At 38.8% G+C, this 21,965-nt stretch overlaps 1 protein-coding gene across 1 annotated transcript in view; it reads left to right on the forward strand.

Moving 5' to 3' along the window:
- LOC122790598 overlaps positions 1-21,965 on the forward strand; it is a 530,756-nt gene that overhangs the window by 133,421 nt on the left and 375,370 nt on the right. The window contains exon 3 of the mRNA XM_044058125.1: positions 281-474. Within this exon, the coding sequence (XP_043914060.1) occupies positions 281-474 (194 nt within the window). The remainder of the gene's footprint in view (positions 1-280; positions 475-21,965) is intronic.

Below are 21,965 nucleotides of genomic sequence, written 5' to 3' on the forward strand. Positions count from 1 at the left end.
GTTTTCCCTTATGGAAGAAGTATTCATTTACAACCTACTTATAAGTAAGTTACATTTCATGAATCAGTTGCCTTTACTGTGTCTTCATGTAAATCCTGACTTAGCTAGAAGACTTCAATGCTCTGCTGACTTCAATGATATCTATCCATTTGCCCTCCTGACAGGAGACAGGTGTAGGATCAGCAGCTGTATTACTTCATGGCAGGTGTGGAGTATGAAACAAATTATAATTATGAATATAATCGCCATTGTTTACTTAAATTTATTTTATTTTCACCAGGTGGATATGTTTGGGCCTATAATGCACCGCTGTATTTCAATCTCTACTACCCTGAGACTGATGTAGGACTGTGGCTCTCCTGGATACCAATGGTTGGAGGGAGCTTTGGAGTTTTGTTTGGAGGATTCATTTCTGACCGTGTAGTGAAGAGGAAGGGTATACATGCAAGAATCTGGGTTTTGGTTTTAAGTCAGGTAATTTAGTCCATTTTTTTATTTTCTAAATTAAGATAGTTTTACAGATGCCCTTTAAACTATTTAAACTGTTTTATAACACTGAATAGTAATGAGCATTTTTGAAGGTTTGGTTTCAGTGTTTAGTGAGACTGACTCTTCGTGACTTCATGATGTTTAGCACACCAGTCTTATCTGTCAGTGACTGTTTAAATAGATTCATAATCATTACTGCAGTGATGCTGTCTATCCATCTTTGCCTCAGTTTTTCCTTTCTTCTTTTGCCTTTGATCATTCCTACCGTCGGTGTATTTCATGAATCGTATCTTAGCATTTTTTAACCAAAGCTAGTAATTTTGCAGTAAGTCATGCACTGTACGATAATTGTGTCGCTTGTATTCTGTATTTCTTTATGGATTTTTGTATGTTATATTAGCACTGTAAATATTTGTTTTTGGAATTACAGCTAAACCTATTGTAAGAATCAAAAAGATTGCAAAATACTGGAATGAATTTCTTTACCTTTTAATTACCCAGAACTGGGCTGAGTGGGTGCCAGTCTCTCCTTTATGTGCCAATTTGTCTTGTAATTTTCAGAATAAAATTCTTATACACTGTAGTTCTGTTAAGAATGTTTTATTATGTACAGTGGAGGCAGATGTAAGTATCCGAATCAGATCTTACTTTCTGTAATAACAGTGCTGATAATCTGAAATAGGCTGAATTAAAATGTCTGTCGCTTCAACACTAATTATGCTGAGTGTAAATTCTGTACTCAGAATGTATTGTCAACAGTATCCGAATGAAATTTTACTGTCTCCAATAACAGTGCTGATAAACTGAAATAGGCTGAATTATACTGTGCATAGATTCTGCACTTGTTTTACCCAGAATTATTTTGTTTTTTCTGAATAATATAATTAATATTTTGGAATGCTAGATATCTGACCTGACTTCTGCAATCACTCTTGACCACTCTTGAATGTCTGCACCCAGTTTCTCTGATTGCCCTGCAATGACTGTTATCAGTTTGAGCTAACTTACTGACTTCTGTGTCTGAAGTATCTCTCCTAAATAATACTAAATCCGTGTAAATTTCCTACAAGTGCTACATACCTCTTTAACCTTGGATCTCAAGCCTCATACCATCGAAGCAAGATCTGTTTTTACTCAGTGTACTGAACATTCTGTTAACACATTTCATTCTTATCTGAAGCTTATTTCTCTGAGCTTATTTGTATCCTTCAGTGAAACATTCCTTTCTGTTGAAACTGCTTGCAAAATGTATATGTCTGATTTAATATAACTGCATTTCTAGCACGTATGCAAAGACTGGTGAATTTGTCTAACAGACTACATTTGTGTGAAACTTAATCTTGCACCTATGTATCTTGTGCTTGGATCTTTGAATTTCATATGCTGTTACTATGTGCTTAAACGCAGCTGCTTTGTGCCATGTCGTGGCTGGAAATTGTCCAAAAAAACAGGCCACCTACCTGGTTCTAAAAGAAAAATTAAAGTAGTGAACACATCTTGTTGACTTTTACATTCTCAGAAGCCGTCTTTGTCTTTGATATGTATAATATGCCGAAGAGGTAAAGCTGCCTCTGAAGTGGAATGAATTTAGGCATTGGACTGGCACTGAGGCAGGGCATCTACTTATATTGCCCATAACTTCACATGGAAATAGTCTGTATTTGAGAATGAGGTGGTGATGCCTCTTCTCTCTCAGGAGAGGGGATGTGGATGATTCCTGATGGGTCAATTCGACCAGCAGAATCCATTATTGGACTTAAAGACCCTGGTCATTGCAAGCAGTGTAGATAGGGTGCCTCCTTGAGACACTATTCTCTTACTTGCATGAACACAGAGCTTTTGCAGAGCCCACTGCATGCTGATCCTGTCAGCACTTCCAAGTTAGGCGTATGGCAAAAAATCTTGCCCTTGGTGTATTATGTGACCTTATCCCAGCCACTAAACTTCTGCATGCTTTTGTGACATTGTGAGAGGAGCTGTAGACTGGGATGGGAGTAAAAAAATTAGAAAATAAGACTGTCTGTAGTCAAGAAACAGAATGAGGATGCTCTCTGTTGTAATAAATTGAGTGAATTACCTCTTTCTGCTTTTATCAGTTCAGTTTTCTGTAGATAGCTTTTCTCTTTTTATCTTGAGTTTGTTTTCTTTATGTGGAGCTTGGAAGTGTGGTGTATGTGATGCAGAATATAATTCGTTTGGGAGAGAGAAAGATGTTGTAGGAGAGAGTTGCAATTTTAGATTAGGTCATTGTATCCAAAATATATAAATGTAAAATAGACGCAGTTGGCCTAAAGGCTGAAGCATTTGCCTTACAGACACAAGGTTAAGTGTTCGATTCTGACCTCCAGTCACCGCCTTTGCTGTATTTGCATGTTCTCCCTATGTTTGCGTTAGGATCCTCTCACTTCCGAAAAACATGCAAAGTGTTGTCACCTCAAAAAAAAAAGATGGATGGAAGGTACTGGGTTCATACTTTTCCCAGTTGAAATCGAGAGGTATGCCAGCAGATTGTACCCAGAATTGAACTGAGTCATGGACAGAAGCACAGACTCTAGGTGGTGTCTTTTGGAGGACAAACTGCTGATCAACAGCCTTAGGCATCAGCTGTGGTGTGCAGTATCATCTTGATAGGAGAACATGGATCACAAACTATGAGCAGTGTCAGGGATTTCCACTCAACTGTATACAAATTGGCTCTAAATGCTTGTCATATTGATTGTTTTTGCCAAAAAAGATCATGGGTATTTGCCACTGCTAAGTAGGTTAAAGACCAGGTCTTCTTAAACCTGTGCCAGGGACCTCTGCTAACAGTAGGAGAGGTTTGTGTTCCCCTTTTGGCCAGTGTGTGTCTAACATAAAGCCCATCCTGTGTTACATGGGATTGCTCTATTAAGCAAAAGCCTGATGTAAAAACCAGTCATCTTGACAAAAATTAATTTTGAGTGCAATTTTGTGTGTGTGCAGTCAGACAACATACCACTCAAGTTCAACGGGGAAAGTTGGGTTTGAACCCAGTAGTATCCACCCTTGAGGTGATGCTGCTCTGAATATAGGTTCACTGACAGGATACAACTTGTAAGTGGATGACATGAAGGTAAGGAGGAAACTGAATGTCTTGTAGCTCCAGGAGACAAGTTGGAAGGATAGTTCAGCAAAGCTACTTGGATTGGAATCCAGAGTCATCTACTCAGAGGGAGGACAGACTAGAAATGGTGTGTGAATTTTGGTGTGCGAGTTTTTTTTTTCTTAAGACATTTTTTTCTTAAGACAGTGAGAGATGTTGTTAGAATTAGTGATAGACTTATGGCAGCCAGTCTTCAGTGTAAAGATAAGAGTAGTATTCATAATCTCACCCTATGTCTTATAGCAGGGTTGTAATGCCAAGAAAGAGAGTGTATACAGACAGCCGTTACAGGGCCTTATAGATAAAAGGGGAAGTGCATTAATGTTGATAATGAGGGACCTAAACACTTAATATTTGGAAAGACAGAACAGGATGGTTCTACATGGGTGAGGCAGCAGGGAATACAAAAGGAAAGGCCATTCGAAACTCCTTTCTTTTAAATGGCCTGATGATGGCTAACACATGGTTCACCAAGAGAGACTGTCACAAGATCTTATACTAATGTGATCAGTATACAACTAAAGTTGAATTCCTTCTAGTAAAGGTATGGCATTAGGGTCAGATTAGCGATTGCTCCCTAGTGAAACTGCCAGCCCATAGCATAAACCCCTTCACTGGTGACAACATTCAGCTGGAGACGTTGCTCAAGGAAAGTTGTAAGGTCAACGGAGACTAAGTTGAAGACCTAGAAGTTGACAGGAGCAAAAACACACGAGTTCAAGGAAATAATCAGGACTTTAGTGCCTCAGGAAGAAGAGGGAACTGGTGGAGACATAGAAGAATAGCATTGTTTCAAAACAGCATGTTTGAAGACTATGTAATAGATGTGCAGTTGAGACAGGTATAGAAATAAGGGAGTGCAGGAAGAAGTAGGAAATAGAAAATATGGACCAGACTAAGAAGGCATACTGGTTGACTAAAAAAAGAAGCTAAGAGAGTACTCCCAAGGGCAAAGAACAAGGTGCCAAACAAACTCTACCAGCTTCTGGTAAGTGTCTCGGAAGATGACACACACAAACCCTTATCAGGTTGCATGACAAAGGCAGAAAGATGTTATGACAGTCATCACAGTCCATTCATAAGGGAGACCAGCAGCAGTCTGCTCACCAGTCTAGCAGACATCAAAAACAGATGGAAGGCGTACTTCCAGAAGCTTCTGCGTGAGGAAAATGCCAAAGAAGCTGTATTACCTATGCACAACCTATGAACAAAGAAGAATGGTCACTCTAGAAAAAATGTAACAATAGCAGTAAGGAAAGTGAAATCAGGGATGCAGCAAGCTTGCAAGATGTCACATCAGATTGACTAAGGTGTAGAGGGATTTAGGTAGAGAAATGGCTTCTAATGGTATTGATCACACTATGGAGAGAAAAGTGTATCCCAAATGACTGGAGAATAAGCATTCTAGTGCCAGTGTACAAAGACAAATGGAATATTTCACAACTGTGGGCAGTACAAATGTATCAAACCCCTGTTACACTGCATGAAAGTACGGGATTGGGTGACTGATAACCTAATACACATAGTAGTAGAAAGTAAGATGTTAGATGAGTAGTTCATATTCAAATGATTCAGTCAGGTCATTCATCCAGTTATGTATGTATATTTAACTGGGGTAGAGCACTGATCAAACATGGCCAATTGTACACCTAGCCTAGATTGCAAAGTACAAGTAATAGCATGTAAAAATAACATATTAGAAATGCAAAGTACAACAAGGCAACAAGTGACAACGGTGATGTTTAATACTGTCATGACAGACTAACATGAAAAAAGTACTTTTACGACTGTTTAGAAGTACTTGTGTATATTTATACAACTGGTTTAAATTCAAAGGGAGTCTGACGTTAGATAGTGAGCTGCAGTGAAAAGAGGGGATTGTGTTGTAAAGGGGTGATTCATCTGAGGCACACAGCAGGTTAGTGGGGGAGTTATATTAACTTTCTGGGTTATGTAGTGGAAATAAATTGTGCGGCGAAACATGCGCTGTTGCATTTGAATGGAAAGTCCGTGAAGAGGACTCTAAAGTTGGAGAGGTCTGCAAAGGCTTGGGTGGAGTCCCTGCAATAATTTGAGATTGAGAACAGTGAAGCTGTGATCTGTGTAGTGAATTTTTATTTTTAGGGACTGGAGTACTAATTCCTCTGTACTAAGCATGCAGCCCAGAAGATCACTGAAATGGCCACCCAACTAAGCTCATGAATACTTGGATGAGTTAGGCTCCCCAAACAAGGAGTCATATGCTGTATGTTTTGGAGTGAAGTTATGATTGCCTACAGCATAATCCAGAGTAGTTTTGAGTGTGACCAACTTGTTGCATTGTTTGAGTATGCTTATTCCAAAAGTAAGGGATACATTAGGTTAGCAATCTGTTGTTCCAACACGTTCTGCCTATATTTGTGCTAATGAAGGGAAAGGTATTTGTGGTGCTGGTAGTTTTGGGTAGATGTAAAAAAATCAGTCCGGGTGAGGTCTTTCTGGGCTCATTTATCTGCATAAAATAGTGGGTTTAAACAAGTAATTTTCTTTGTTAGAAATCTTAGATGCCTTTCAGGTTGGATGAGATGCTTGCAGAGGTACATGCTGAAGGGGTAGTTGTATTCCCTGATGGGTCCGGTGAGAGATTCTGGCTTTTACTCCTGGAATATGCACGTTTGGAAATTGAGCGTGCTAGATAAAAGGATTTTCTAACAACTAAAATATGATGGTTGAAAGAAATGTCTGTAAGTAGACCAGACAAACACCTTACTACTCTATCTGTTATTCTTTATTTGTATTTTTTACAAATTCTTGCCAGTCAGTTAATTATTTCAGAGTTATTTCAGTTCTATTATAACATGGCTAGACAGTTGAAGAGACCGATGTACTCTGTCTAAAAATGTCACTACTAAGTGAAAACATACTGTCCAGTTTATATACTCTTTTCAATCAGTTATTTTTAATGTCCTAGTAAATTGTTCTTCTGGTTTCTGTGTCATGAAAAAGTCCATGGTTATATTTAGTCTGGACAGTTTCTGTTGAAATGACCATTATCCTTTTTTGGTCCTTGCTGTGTCTGAAGACTTCACAAAAGTTTCTCCATGTTATCTTTGCATCACTTGAACAGTCTGCATTTTATTTCTGCATCTGAAAGATAAAAGAAAGTCAACTTCCTTTTTTTTTTTTTTAACGGGATGCCTGTACAGTAAAGCCCACAGCTATATGTTATTAATATCTAAGCTGAACATGTACAAGAAATAACTGTTCTTGCAAAGCAAGCCATATTATTTTGAAAACTGCTGTTTGGCCTTGCACATTTCATTCACTGTACACACAGTATAATTTTGGGGACAGCATTTTATACAGTCTCTCTCAATTCACCCTGTTTAATCAACCAAGAAAATTGTAAGACAATTTACAACACAATATGATCTTCAGTACTTTGAATCCCTTGATCTGTTGCAACATACGAATCCCTTGCGTTCAATGCTATATCTTCAAAGAATGTTACGTTAACAATGGCTGTTACATGATTAATATTTTGAGGTGTTTAGGTGAAATGGTAGTGGAGGTTTTAACTAGATTGTTTAATGAAATCTTGGAAAGTGAGAGGATGCCTGAGGAATGGAGAAAGTGTTTTGGTACCAATTTTTTAAGAATAAGGGTGATGTGCAGAATCTCCGTTGCTTATTTTAAAGCTGTCTCGCTATGTTAACCCCATTTAACATAGCGAGACAGTTTTGAAAAAAGCAATGGAGAAAGCAAGATCTCCGTTGCTTTTTACAAACTGTTTTGCTATGTTAAATGGGTTTAACATAGCGAGACAGCTTTAAAAAAAGCAACGGAGAATCTCCTTTGCTTTTTTTAAAGCCGTCTCGCTATGTTAAACTCGTTTATCATAGCAAGGCAGTGTTGCTGTAAGAGTTATGGTAATGGAAAAAGTCCGGGCGACCGGACGTTTTTCCATTACTATAACTCGGATTTACAACGTGCACGCTGACCAGTTAGCGTGCACATTTTTGAATATTAATGGGGGGTCATTGTATAATGTCCCTGTTGTCATGATCTATTATATCTCAGCATATCTCCCCATTTTTTCTTTGCAACTGTTTTATTTGCATAGATTGTTTTGTCTTGTCTATAGACTGATGATATAGAAACAAATTTAAACTTTTTAAGACTGTTAACAGACGGTTACTGTACTGATACTGTTTGATAACTTACACTGATTTGTATGAACCAACATGGTGTGCTGCTTTTGCTTGGATTTTTATCAGCTAAAATATGCTATTTGTCTAAGTTTTTTTAATGAGTGTGTACTTTACTACCTGTATGTATTGCTGTGTATTATTACCCGGATGGCAGTTACACCAGTTTGACTAATTACGTTTTTGCTGTACTAGTTCATTTATAAGACTGTTTGCTGTTGAAACTATGACATTACAGACGCTTTTTTTTTTACCAATATTGATCCTGTTTGCTGTATGCATAAGCTACCTTTGGAGACATACTGTACTTTTAATGTGTGTGTGGGGAGGGAGTTTTGACCCTCTATTGTTACTATAGAACCTTGTGTCATTTAGGATTTGTAATGTAACACAAGGACAAGAACTGCGAAACGGCACCCAAAAGGTACAACAGGTGTTTAACACTTGTTATACCTTTTGGGTGCCGTTTCACAGTTCTTGTCCTTGTGTTACATTTCAAAGTTTGCTTCTTGCCTGTTTGGAGTTTTCATTTAGGATTTGTCATAGGTACTGCCTTAAATGTTACTCCATTTTCAGACATAGATGTGGACTTGCATACCCAACATTTAATTGCATTGTTTAGTATTGCATATACCATTTGCACTACTGTAAATGTATTTTACTCTATCTGTATTAACTTTACCTGTATTAACTTTATCTTTACACTGTATTTGTATTAACTTTACTTTGTGTCTGTATGGCTGTAGGTTATTTGTGTGTTTATTTTGAATCTGTCCTGGCTTATTAAACCAGTAAAGTTGTCTTCCATTGCTTTAAAAGATCCCTGTACTTGGCTGCCAACTGATAACCTGTGTTTTGTTAATTTAATTTATTGCTTTAATGCCTATTGCCTGCCATGATTTTGGTTTTTTGTGTATCCCTCTGTGTTTGTTCCTGTGACTGATTGTCCCTTAATGTATTTTTTTATCTTGATTTCTTTCCCTATTTTTGGGTTTTGAAGAAGCACTATTATTTGCATAGATACCCTTTTGTATTTGACTTTTCTTTCATTTTTTTGTAATATGGACAATTCTTTTAATGTGGCTTATTTTCTTACTAGTAAAACATATCACCTGTTTTTTTTTTAACTTTGTTGTGTATCCATCTGTAACCCTGGTGGAGCAGAAGCTGCTCGTGTTCCCCCTATGTGTTTTTTTATCAGACCATATTTTTACATCCACTTCCTTTCACCACATAGTGTACAAGCTGTTTTTGTACATTTTTTATGTGCATCTGCAATACTGCATACTTTTTTAAAACTGTCTAGCACTCTGGCTTAATTTTTGAGTCTGTAAGCTGCATCTGCATTTTGCAGAATGTCATTAACTGTCTGACGGAATTGCTTTAACATAACATTTTGCCTGATCAAAATATTATTTTGTTTTTTTCTGTCATGCTATTTAGACTGTCTGTAAAATAGTTACGTGAGTCTAGACACTCACCTGTTTTAGCTGCTTGCTTTGACATCTGCCTAGGTATTTACTGTAGCCTTTTCTGGATGTAAATCATTTTGGGAATTAATGCCCATAACTCTTGTACTGGAGCATGTTTTAGGGGTTTGCCAACACTGTCGATGAATTCCCTTTTGACACAAACTGGCATGTGTAAATGCAAAAAAAAAAAAAAAAAATTTAAATAAAGTATTATTTGAAATAGACCACACAATGTATGTCAACCATTGTTTAAATGCCAACATACTGAAACAAAATATTTTTTTTTGTCTTGCCACTAAGGCAGAGTCTGTAATATACTAGACTATTGATATATATCAGCAGGATAAATAACTGTAATTTCTGCTGAACCCTGCCCAATGTCATTTGGTATATTTTATACCCCTTGTAAACCTTGCTGGGCTTTTTTAACTGTCTTGTCAGATTAACCTCTGTAGTTTGTGCCGTTAGTAAATGCTGTTGGGCTCTATCTCATGGTTACGTTAAACCGGAAATGTCATTATGTAAAGTCTGAATGCTATGCTGAGTTTACTCCTCTTAAATGGCATTATTGTCCCTTAATACTGTTTCTGGGGAAATTTTGAAAAGCTGTGAAAATCTTTTCTTTAAAAGGTTAATATTGATAGCACATTGTACTATGTTAGAACTTTGTTGTTTTTGTGCATTTGCAATATTTACTATAAACAAGATTTTTATGTAGTCTATTACATTACTAACAATAATTGCATACATTTGTACTCTATGAGATTTAGGTGACTGCAGAAGGTACATTTAACTATTGTATATGTGAAGAACTAACAATGCTAGAATCAAACAGATTGTTTGTCAGAGTAGGATATATCTTATGGTATGGCCGACATACTAGACTCCTGTGACAAAATAGACATAAGTTTGGAAAGTTATTTCCACAAAAAAACAGTCTTTATGAATTGCTGTATATTTTATGTATGGATTATAAGCATTTATGCATTTACAGACACAACTGTTATCTAATGCATGAACATCAGACATTTCGGATTTACATTTTATGTCTGACACAGAAGGTTTAAACTATGTAAATTTATATATACAGTATGTGGGCACTGTAAAGTTAACTGTTTGTACTTGCATCCATGTTATACCTGTGAAGAATTTACCGTATTTTGCATAGATGACAAACAGGTGATCAGGCTGAAGTCACTTAAAAGACACGGAGTCCTTTAACAAATGGATTGTTGGTGGAACGTCGCAGGACAGCTTCTATGGCATCACTCTGTATTCACCAACGAAGTACTAGAACTGTTGGATCTGTTAAAGCACTGGAACTGCCAAACTGTTGAACTGACGTAAATAATAGGGCCCCTCTGTAATATTAACTGTAGGTAACAGATATAAGGTCACAGCTCCTGGCTGGCTCGCCACTGAAAGAAATGTCTAGAAGTAGACCAGACAAACACAGTACTACTGTATCTGTTGCTCTTTATTTGTATTTTTACAAATTTTTGCCAGTCAGTTAATTATTTCAGAGTTATTTCAGTTCTATTATAACATGGCTAGACACTTGAAGAGACCGATGTACTCTGTCTAAAAATGTCACTACTAAGTGAAAACATACTGTCCAGTTTATATACTCTTTTCAATCAATGTTATTTTTAATGTCCTTGTAAATTGTTCTTCTGGTTTCTGTCTGTGTCATGAAAATGTCCATGGTTATATTTAGTCTGGACAGTTTCTGTTGAAATGACAATTATCCTTTTTTGGTCCTTGCTGTGTCTGAAGACTTCACAAAAGTTTCTCCATGTCATCTTTGCGTCACTTGAACTGTCTGCATTTTATTTCTGCATCTGAAAGCTAAAAGAAAGTCAACTTCCTTTTTTTTATAACAGGATGCCTGTACAGTAAAGCCCACAGCTAATATGTTATTAATATCTAAGCTGAACATGTACAAGAAATAACTGTTCTTGCAAAGCAAGCCATATTATTTTGAAAACTGCTCTTTTGCCTTGCACATTTCCTTCACTGTACACACAGTATAATTTTGGAGAAAGCATTTTATACAATCTCTATCAATGGTCAAAGCTACACAGGTTCCTGATGACAGAGTCTAAAGAGAGTTTCTGTTATATGTTATGGAGTGATAATTCTTGCTTTCCAAGTAATGCCTGTGATGCCCCTGCACTGGCCCAGTAATCAAGGAGCCTCAATCCTCACCACTAACACCAGTGAGGGGAGTCCATGTAGGAAAATAATAAATACACACACAGTGAAGTAGAGTTTCCCTTAAGAGCACACACAGATCACAGTCAGTCTTGGGCTGGTTTCTCCCTTTTTCTCCAGGTCCCCAATAAGAGTCCCCACTGGCACAGCTATAGAGTCCATATCTCAGCCTAGTGGGCAAGCTAAAACCTCCAGCACCCTCTCTGTCCAACCAGTGCTTCGTATCCCTACCCAAGTAGCTGATACACACACACTTTTTGAGATAAGAGTTGTATACAACCACACAGACGTTCCTGGGGAAGGCTGGCACAGGTTCTCCAGCTGTGCCCCTTTTACCCAGACTATATGGTAGAAATCACTGCCACCATCCAGCTAATATTTATCAGCTACTCAAAGGCCCTTATTAAAGGGTGCCCAATTATTACTGTGCAATATTATTATCCAAATGGTAAGTGTAACTGAACAGCAAAGTTAATTGGAGTGACTTGGTACAGTATCACTATATATATGTATATATATATGTATATATATGTATATATATATATATATATATATATATATATATATATATATATATATATATATGCGCAGTGTACTCTAGAGCTTAAATTAGCTCTACACAAAACAGCCACAGTTTAAATTTTTAAAAATATTTAATAATAAATAATAAAAACACAAGACAATACTTCTTACTGCACAGTGCTAGTCAAGAGTTCAGAGATCACAGAGAAATACTTAAAATAATACAGTAGAAAAGTTTTTGCATCAACACAGAAACACAATTAGTCAAATCTTCCTAATTCCTGGCTATTTCTAAGAGAAACACTGAAGTCTAAGATCCTACTTACATATAGATACAGGCAGTGCCGATGATGTTGGATGTTCTCAAGACAAATGCTCTCATTCTTTCTGTCCTTAAATTGATAACACAGTACCACTGATTCATTTCAGATTACATAATTTCTTTCTGCTTCCCATGCTAACAGACTCTCAGAGGTTAATATCCCTCTTTGATCTTGCAGCTGGTCAGGAACTAGAATAATAAAAGAAATTATACATGCAAATTCTAGCCATTAACTCTGGCCTCAAAACAATAGGCAGAATTCCTTCATCCAGACATATTGGCTCCGAATTTTGACATCAACGAATTGACGTAACTTTGTTACAGCACAGTGCACTGTTGTTACATTTTTGCAGTTCAATATCCAATGCAGTCTTTTCACATTTAAGAGAACAAGCCTGTGCTTAGATTATTATTTACAAATGACAGAATTATCTACCAAATTCTGTCTGGCTAGGCTGGCAGCTCTTGCCTATCTTCCAGTGCCACATACAACTTTTTTGGCTTTAACCTTAAGGCCATTGTCAGTGTACCAGATGTTAGTCCGATTGAGGCCTTGTTGGAGAATATGCATTTGTTTGGATAGGTATGAGGGCACTCAGTTTGCAATCTTTAGCAAGCTTACTGAACTGTAGTCTATCAACAGCTGGCTTAACTCAGTAAAGTTGAAGCTGAAGAGTAAGAAGCCCAGGACAGAGCTTTAAGAGTCTCTACTGGTGGTGGTCTTTTTTTATATAGAAGAGGCACCCTAACCTTACTGTATGAATGCTTGCCAGTGAAGACCTTTATATATCCAGAGGATGAGGTAAAGAATTAATGTTAAGTTTTCTAGGCTCGTTGATAATTCCTGCATGGAAAATTGTGCTGAAGGCTTTAATTAGGTCTAGATAAAAAGTGTGGACAGTGTGGCCCATACGCATGGCTTCTGTGACCCTGTCAAATAAATTGTTTAGAGCAAGTAGACAGAACCTGCTTTTAACAAAGCCAAATTGCTTTGAATTAAAGGACTTGAGGGTTCCCTGTTATTGTTTGAGATTTGATACGATGCATTCCATGACCTTACATATAATAGTGGTAAGAATTGTGGGTCTGTAATAAACTGGATCTGTGGTGGGAACAGTGTGTGTGAAGTGTCAAGTACATAACCAGTGGAGTGAGTGAGCTTAAATAGGTAAAGAAGGGGATGTGTAAAGCTATATTGCATGCTAACCGTATGGTACCCAGGTGTGTCATCTAGACCCATGGAAGATAGTGATTTTGGTCTTTGCTAGAGATTGGAGGACTTTATTAAGAGAGAGTGTAGGAGGAGAAGGATTCATGTGGGTAATGGGAGGGACTGAAGGCTGGGTTGATGGTGTGAAACTGCAGTTGAATTTGTCAGCAGGAATGTTGGCGAGGGCCTCAGGATCAGATTAAGTGAAGCCACTTGATATTAATTCAGAGCAGAACTGAGTGTTGAGTCTGAAATTCCAATGTAGTTCAAGAAAGCTTTGTGGCCGTCTTTGGCAGAAGTGACAATTCTAATTCGTAAGTAACATTACATTTATTTTTAAAAACGTGGTTATGACCATGATGAAATAAGTAAAGCATTATATGAAGTTAGACAGCACTGTAATTATTCTTTATGTCCATATTTTAACTGTGATGAATTGATAGAGAGTAATATTATGACAGTATGTGACACTTGTCTTCCTTATATTATGCCTTTACAAGTAATAGTAGTTCTATTATAGATGTTATAAAAGACAGTTGGTCAATTTTCTTAACATCACCTGAAATTGAAAAAAACTGTAGATCCATCTTCTAAGATAGTGTTTAACTTAATTTCAAAAGCCAGCTATACTACAGATGGCCAAGTTTAGCAACACAGGGTGTGAGGGATTTAAGTTTAACTGGAACAAGAGGCACTTTTCCATGAATGAATTGCAATTATTGTCAATATATTGATGATATGACCTGTATTGTCCATCCTATAACCAGTTATAAATATGAATTTTTTCATGCTGATTGTGATAGTAAGAATTCATTATATATGGTCAAATGTATTGGTTGTACGTCATTTTTATGTAGAGAAAACTAATAGAAGGCTATAATATTAGAAAGCTGAATACTACTAATGGTTTAGCGAAACACATTTAATTGTATAATATTTCTCATGGTTTTAAATTCTTAGATGTTCTTCATTCCACATTGCTGCAGTCCTAACTATTGGGTAGTCCGCTGTCCAGTCGGCCCGAATACCAAAGTATATGGCTGACGTCGGTCACGGCGCATTAGACTGACGTCAGTACGTCAGGGTACTAATGCGCATGACCGACGTCATATCCTCAGTCTTTTTTGCCGCATGGTCCGATGCAGAAGCAATTTTGCGAGTGCAGGTTGGCGTTCTGAAAGTTTCTGAAGTCAGAGTTTCAGACCGAATCAAAGTTGGCTAAGTACCCGTTAGAATATTTTGGTTTTTCTTGCCTCAGTATTTAACCGGATGTCAGAAAAGTGAATAACTGTATTTCTTGTGGGAAACAGATACCTCATAGGGATTACCATACTTTGTGTATACCTTGTTTAGGGCCTGAGCACGACGTTGTTGGATGCCGCTCTTGTGCTAGATTTAACAAACGCACTATTAAGAGAAGGTTAGACTGTGCCAGGTTAGTGTTTGGGAAGCGTTGTAATTATAAAATGCCGCCGGATGCTCCGGCCGCTTCAGCCAAAAGCGCAAGGACAAAGCAGCGAAGCCTAGGGGAAGAACCGACAGTCCCGGACGTCGGTTCTTTAGAGGGCTCAGTGGAGCCGGAGGTACTGCCAGGAGTTTCTTTGGAGTCTCAGGGAGAAACTTTATTGTTGCAGGATGTGTCCTCTCAGGAAGTAGGCCAGGCTGAAGGGGCTTCTCAGGTGGCTGTTCTTCCCTCTCTTCCTAAGGTGGTTAGGGCCTCCTTCTGTTGCCAAGGCTTCTTTAAGAGGCAGGCCTACTTTAGCTTCTGTGGGGTTTCTCCAAGTGTTTCAGGGTCTTTGCCTAAGAAGCATATGCTAAAAATGGCAGAGGATTTGATTACTATGATTAGAGGTTCTATGCCCCCTCCTGATAAGAGGCCTAGGGTGGAACCTGAGTTTGAGAGTTTTGAGCAATGTTCGGAGGCTTCTGAGTCTTCTGCTGAGGACTTGCAGGAGTATCCTCCTTATTCTGATTCTGATGTGGATGATTCTACTCCTTCAGCTTCGCCTCCTGAGGATTTTTCTTTTTCAGAGACCCTGCATTCCATGAGGGAGCATTTTAAATGGGAAGGTCAAGATTTCTCTGATTCCAGGAAAAGGCTTAGAGAATTCTTGTTTTTACCCCAGCATAGGCCTTTAGCTATTCCTCCTGTTCTGAATGTTGTAGAAGATGTTTTGCAGAGGCTTCACTAAATCCTGATTCTTTGCCTCCTGCCCCAGTTAAACCGGATAGGTACTATAGGGTGCCTGAAGCCCATAAGTATCTTTTAAGAGTCCTAGGGCGGACCCAGAAACTGTCTCTCAGGGGCCTAAAGGTGTGAAGGCTTCTGTGGTTAAAAATCCTGTTCCTCCTGATAAAGAGGCAAGGGCTTTGGATAGATGGGGAAAGAAAGTGTACACTTCTTCCACTTTAGCCATGAGGGCGTTGAATTGTCAGTTTCATATGTTAAAATATCAGAATTATCTCCTTTCACAATTGAAGTCTAAGGTGGATGCTCTGGCTGAAGGTATTGAGTGTAAAGAGCTGCAGGATTTAGTTCATGTTTCTGAACAAGTGGGAAAGCATTCTTTGCAGTGTGGTTTTGATGCTGTGCAGGCCTCCTCGAGGGTGGCTGCCACTGGTTCTGTTCTTCGTAGGCACGCCTGGTTGAGAGATCAGAACTTAGCTGAGCATGTTAAGACAAGGATTTTGGATGCTCCTTTACAGTCTGATGTGTTGTTTGGTTCGCCTGTGGAAGCAGTTTTAAAGAAAATGGAGGACAAGGCTAAGTCTATGCAAACTGTTAAGGATTTTTGCAGGTGCAGCCTCCAAGTTTAGTAGAAATTGGCCTACTAAGGGGTGGACTTATCCTGCTTATGATTCCCAGTCTAGGGGTAGGTCTAGACGTGGTAGGGGCAGAGCTCAAGGTTCTTTTAGGCCTAGGACAGGGAGTTCACCTGCTCAGACTTCTGGTGAGGGCAGGGGTCAGTCCTTTCGTAAGCAGACCCAATGACCTGCCTTTTCAGCTGCCAGTACATTCTCGCCTGGCGGCACCTCTAGGAGGAAGGCTGTCTCTTTTCAAAGAAAATTGGGATTTAATTACCCAAGACAAATGGGTTCTGGATATCATTCACCACGGTTACAGGTTTTATTTCCATACCTTGCCTCCTTTCAAAGGCATGCCAGACATTCCTCCTCTACAAAGAACAGAGGCTGTAAGCAAATTTCTCTGTTGCTCCAAATAGGAGCCATTCAGTCAGTTTCTGTGCCAGAAAGGGGCCTAGGATTTTATTCTCGCCTGTTCCTAGTACCAAAGAAGGGGAACACGTGGAGACCAATTTTGGATTTATCTATCCTCTTCACTTATCTGGACATTCCAAAGTTCAAAATGTTGACGTTACAACAGCTTTTACCTCTGCTGGGCAAAGATCACTGGATGGTAACTTTAGATCTCAAGGAAGCTTACCTTCATGTGCCTATAAGACTAAGTTGCAGAAAGTATCTGCGTTTTCGAGCTGGAAATTCTCATTATCAGTTCTCTGCATTGCCCTTTGGCTTATCTACTGCGCCCAGAGTATTCACAAAGGTTCTGGCTCCAGTGATAGCTTACTTCAGGCTAAAAGGAATTCAAATCTATCCTTACTTGGACGACTGCCTGATTCTGGCTCAAGAAAAGGAAGACCTTCTACAGCATTTGGAATATGTCATAGCAGTGCTAAGATGCCTAGGGTATTCTGTGAACGAAATAAAGTCCAGTCTAGTACCCTCTCAAGACATGTGCTTTCTGGGTGTGAGACTGAATACAGCAGCCCAGATGGCCTTTTAACCCCGGACAAACAAAAGAATCTTTCCAGTTACTTCCATCAATTATCTCTTCAGTCCGGGCTGACTGCAAGGACAGTCCTTCAAGCCTTAGGGTTCATGGCATCTTGTATTCTGGTGCTTCCCAATGCCAAACTGCATATGAGGAAGCTACAATGGTATCTCAAGAATCTATGGACACAGCACTGCCAGGATTTGGACACTGTCATTCAAATAATACCTTGCATTCAAAAGGAATTTTTGTGGTGGGCTCAGGAATGTCACCTAAACAAGGGACTCTCTGTGACCCGGCCAGAGGCAAGTCAGATTCTAACGACAGATGCCTCAGACATTGCTTGGGGAGCTCATCTAGATGGAAAGTGGATACAAGACAAGTGGCCTGCCAGACTACAGCATCTACATATCAACATGAAAGAGATGTTAGCAGTCCAGTTTGCATTAATGGCTTTCAAGGAGTTACTTCTTCCAGGGCAGGTGTTGATTCTAACAGACAACACAACTGTCATGTGGTACATCAACAAACAAGGGGAACACATTCTTACCCATTGTGCAGGCAAGCAATGATTTTATGGGAGACTGCGCTCAGCTTGCAACTAACTCTTCAGGCAAGGTTTCTGCCGGGAGCACAGAACTCCTTAGCAGATGTGTTAAGCAGACAAATCATGGATCCCCACGAGTGGAAACTGGATCTTCATGTATTTCAAAATTGACAGTGTCATGGGGAACTCCAGACATAGATCTGTTCGCTTCTCCACTAAACCACCAGCTGCCAAAGTTTTGCACGAAGGGATTTCATCACACAGCTTGGAAAGTGGATGCTCTTTCTTTCAGTTGGAAAAATCTTCATGTGTATGCTTTTCCTCCTCTGCCTCTTCTCCCAAAGGTGCTTCTAAAGGTCAGACAAGACAAGCCAAGGATGATTTTAATAGCTCCAGATTGGCCTCGCAGCACTGGTACCCATTACTGAGGAGTCTGGTAAGGAAGCCTCCATGGCCTTTACCCTTGATTCCACACCTATTGTCTCAGAGGGACGGTCATCTGCTCAATGTCAAGCTTCAAACTCTTCATCTAACAGCCTGGCATATTCTGTTTTGAAAGACAGCAGGTCTCAACTTCCTCAACAAGTTTTAAATGTGATTATGGAAGCCAGAAGACCTAGTACAAGGAAAGTGTACGCAGAAAAATGGAAGAGATTTTTATTTTGGACTGCAGCAAAGAATTTGGAGATTTCGGAGCCTAATTTGAGTGTGGCTCTTCAATATCTTACTGAGTTATTGGACAAAAGGGTTTGTCTTTCTCTTCCATTAAGATTCATGCTGCAGCAATTTCAGCTCACTATGATTGTGACCCACCATTGTTTTCACATCCTTTGTTCAAGCAATTTCTTAGAGGGGCAAAGAATATAAGACCCCCACGTAGAGCTCCTACTCCTGCTTGGGATCTCAATTTTGTGTTGGAGAAACTTACTCTACAACCTTTTGAGCCTGCAGCTACTGCTGACCTGAAATACTTGTCATGGAAGACTGCTTTTTTGTTGACCATTACTTCTGCAAGAAGGGTTTCTGAGTTACAGGCCCTTATGGCGGTTGAGCCTTTTTGATTTTTCATAAGGATAGGGTATCATTACGCACTAATCCTTCCTTTATGCCTAAGGTGGTTTCTAGTGTGGCTTTAAACCAAACTATTCATTTGCCTACTTTCTATGCAGATCCCCAAAATAAAGGGGAAAAGATTTTGCACACTTTAGATGTACACAGGCAATTGCGTTATTATTTAAGCAGGACTAAGGATTTTAGGCAGTCTCAGCAGTTGTTTGTTTCTTTTGCTTTGAGTTCGCAGGGCAAGCCTGTGTCAAAACAAACTATTTCTAGGTGGATTGGGTTTTGCATTGCTTTTGTTATTCCCATCATGGCAAAGAGATTCCAGCTGGGATTAGGCCTCATTCCACTAGGGCTACTGCCACTTCAACAGCATTTCTAAGGGGTGGCAACTAAGGATATTTTGGAGGCAGCTACTTGGAGTTCAGTGCATACTTTCTCTAAGCATTACCACCTTCCTCTCTACTCTAAGTCTAGGGCTGGTTTTGCCACTGCTATTTTGCAAGGCATGTTATCAGCTCCTGCTTCCTTATGATTTGCCAGCCTCCCTTACCTCTGCTTTGGGATTCTACCCAATAGTTAGGACTGCAGCAATGTGGAATGAAGAACATAGTACAGTTTTGTACCTACCATAAATGTAGATGTTCGAGGATCCACATTGCTGCAGTCCAATTTACCCTCCCTCCTTCCACTCTGTGTTTAGGGGTGGTTGTGTAGGTGAGATTATATTCTGGTACCTTTGTATATATTGTATATATTTTTGGTGCAGGTATGTTTGGTGTGTTTTGGTTTTGGCCTTGTCTTTTTAGGGTCTTCTGACATCTGGGGCAAGAAAAGACTGAGGATATGACGTCGGTCATGCGCATTAGTACCCTGACGTACTGACGTCAGTCTAATGCGCCGTGACCGACGTCAGCCATATACTTTGGTATTCGGGCCGACTGGACAGCGGACTACCCAATAGTTAGGACTGCAGCAATGTGGATCCTCGAACATCTACATTTATGGTAGGTACAAAACTGTACTTTTTGCAATTAATTGTAGGTGGTATTAGGTGGGGTGATGTTGTGAATGGAACAGAAGTATCTGAATGTGTAAATACACTTGGAATAAGTGAATCTTATCCCCTTAAACTGGTTTTAAAACAGCGGAGTTTACATCATTAATTATATGATTAATATTGATCTAAATTAATCATTTACTTTATATGAGTATATTTTGGAGCTTTTTTGAAATTACTTAGAAAAAGCATTTGTATATGAAAACTTGTATTTTATTTATTACATTTTATTTTTGTAGTGAGCTATTCTGTTTATGCTCTTTTATTGATTTTTTGAACAGTTAGTGTTTCCTGAGAAATATTTTATTAGCACATTTTTTAAAAAGAGCACTTGAGGTTTTTATTAAACAATTTTAAATCTCTTTTATGGTGAGGGGAATAGGTTATCTTATAAGGTCAGCAACTTTTTACAACCTCTACCCCAAGTTCAGAGCCTCTTTCAAATGCTTTCTAACTAGGTTAGCTGTCTGCAAATACTTTCTCAACAATCCTCCACCCTGAGCTTTTCCATTGCATCTTACCTTAATAAACCTGCACTATCTCTGTACTTTGTCACCGAGCTGTATGAAGTTGCATTTTAATCATTAACTCTGACTTCTTTAAGAGCCCTTCTAATGCCTTCCAACAGATCCCCCACTTTCTAACCACCTTCACCTATAGTTTTTCCCACTAGTTTCTCACCTCGTGCATAAGTACTGTAAATATAAAGTTTATCATTTGCTGCTGTAAGGTATGAAACTTTGCTTTGAAATACGTACTGTGTATAAATATAGCCTGCTAAAATTTTGTATACTGCTCAGCTTATCTCGTTTATATGTATTGAAACCTCATATATTTATTCAGATTGTGCTTCTGCTATTATGGGCTGGTCTGAAAGTAGTCTGTTGGGAATAAGGGCTCTATGGTGGTACATAAATTCAAATGGTTCTTATCAAAAGCTGCTTTTCCTGTATTTTGAGTGGAATTCTATGATCTAAGCAGCTTTGTTTTAAATGAAAATTCTTTTTGAAGTTGGAAGTTCTAATCTGCCGAAAGTATCGAGACAGGGCTACTGTACTTTCTTATACAAGCCTGGTAGCAGTATAGGATTGCTGGCAACAGAGGAAAGAGAATGAAGCCTGCTTTTCCAGAGTGATTGACATGACAATTCCATATTTTGTTTGTGTCACTTGCAACTGCTAAATGATTATGAAAATCAGTGGTAGTTAAAGTATTGTCAAGGGTAGGAGCATATCATTTAGCTGTAGTTAAAATGTTGCTATTCCATATGCAAATATGTACTTATTTGTCTATTTATCTGTCTCTCTCAACTTTGTTGGCTAATTTTTAAGTGAAGTATTTTATTATTCATTTTAAAAAGCTTGCAGCTGGTAGATTATTAGTACATAAGGGTACTGGCACAGTATTGGTGAATCACTTGGATCCCCTATGAAAATAGTGTTTTGTTTAACAGAGAAGTGGTTATTCAAGTTCAATGTGTCTAAAACCGTGGAAGACAGCAGGGGTTCTCCAAACGTTTGGAAAAAAATAATAATTTTATTTGGCTGCCCCCACCAGCATGGGAAAAGCCCCTACTTCCATGAACTAATATGTATTATGTGCGAGTGTGTGTACAAAATATGTATGTATGGATCCAGGTTACTACATCGACAACTAAGAACATCGACAGCCACTTCCCCAACACGAAAACACCGACACATAAATGATCGAAATTGCAAATCACGGACATTTAACAGGTAACGGGTTTAAATTTCGCTAATCATGCCTACCATAAGGACTTAGTAATACAATGATCGTAACACATGCATAACACTGCCACACTTACTAAAACATGGTAGGCATGATTAGCGAAATTTAAACCCGTTACCTGTTAAATGTCCGTGATTTGCAGTTTCGATCATTTATGTGTCGGTGTTTTCGTGTCGGGGAAGTGGCTGTCGATCTTCTTAGTTGTCGATGTAGTAAC

The sequence above is a fragment of the Protopterus annectens genome, chromosome 16.part0 (genome assembly GCF_019279795.1).
Source record: "Protopterus annectens isolate FY-2018-M chromosome 16.part0, PAN1.0, whole genome shotgun sequence".
Lineage (NCBI taxonomy): Eukaryota > Metazoa > Chordata > Ceratodontiformes > Protopteridae > Protopterus > Protopterus annectens.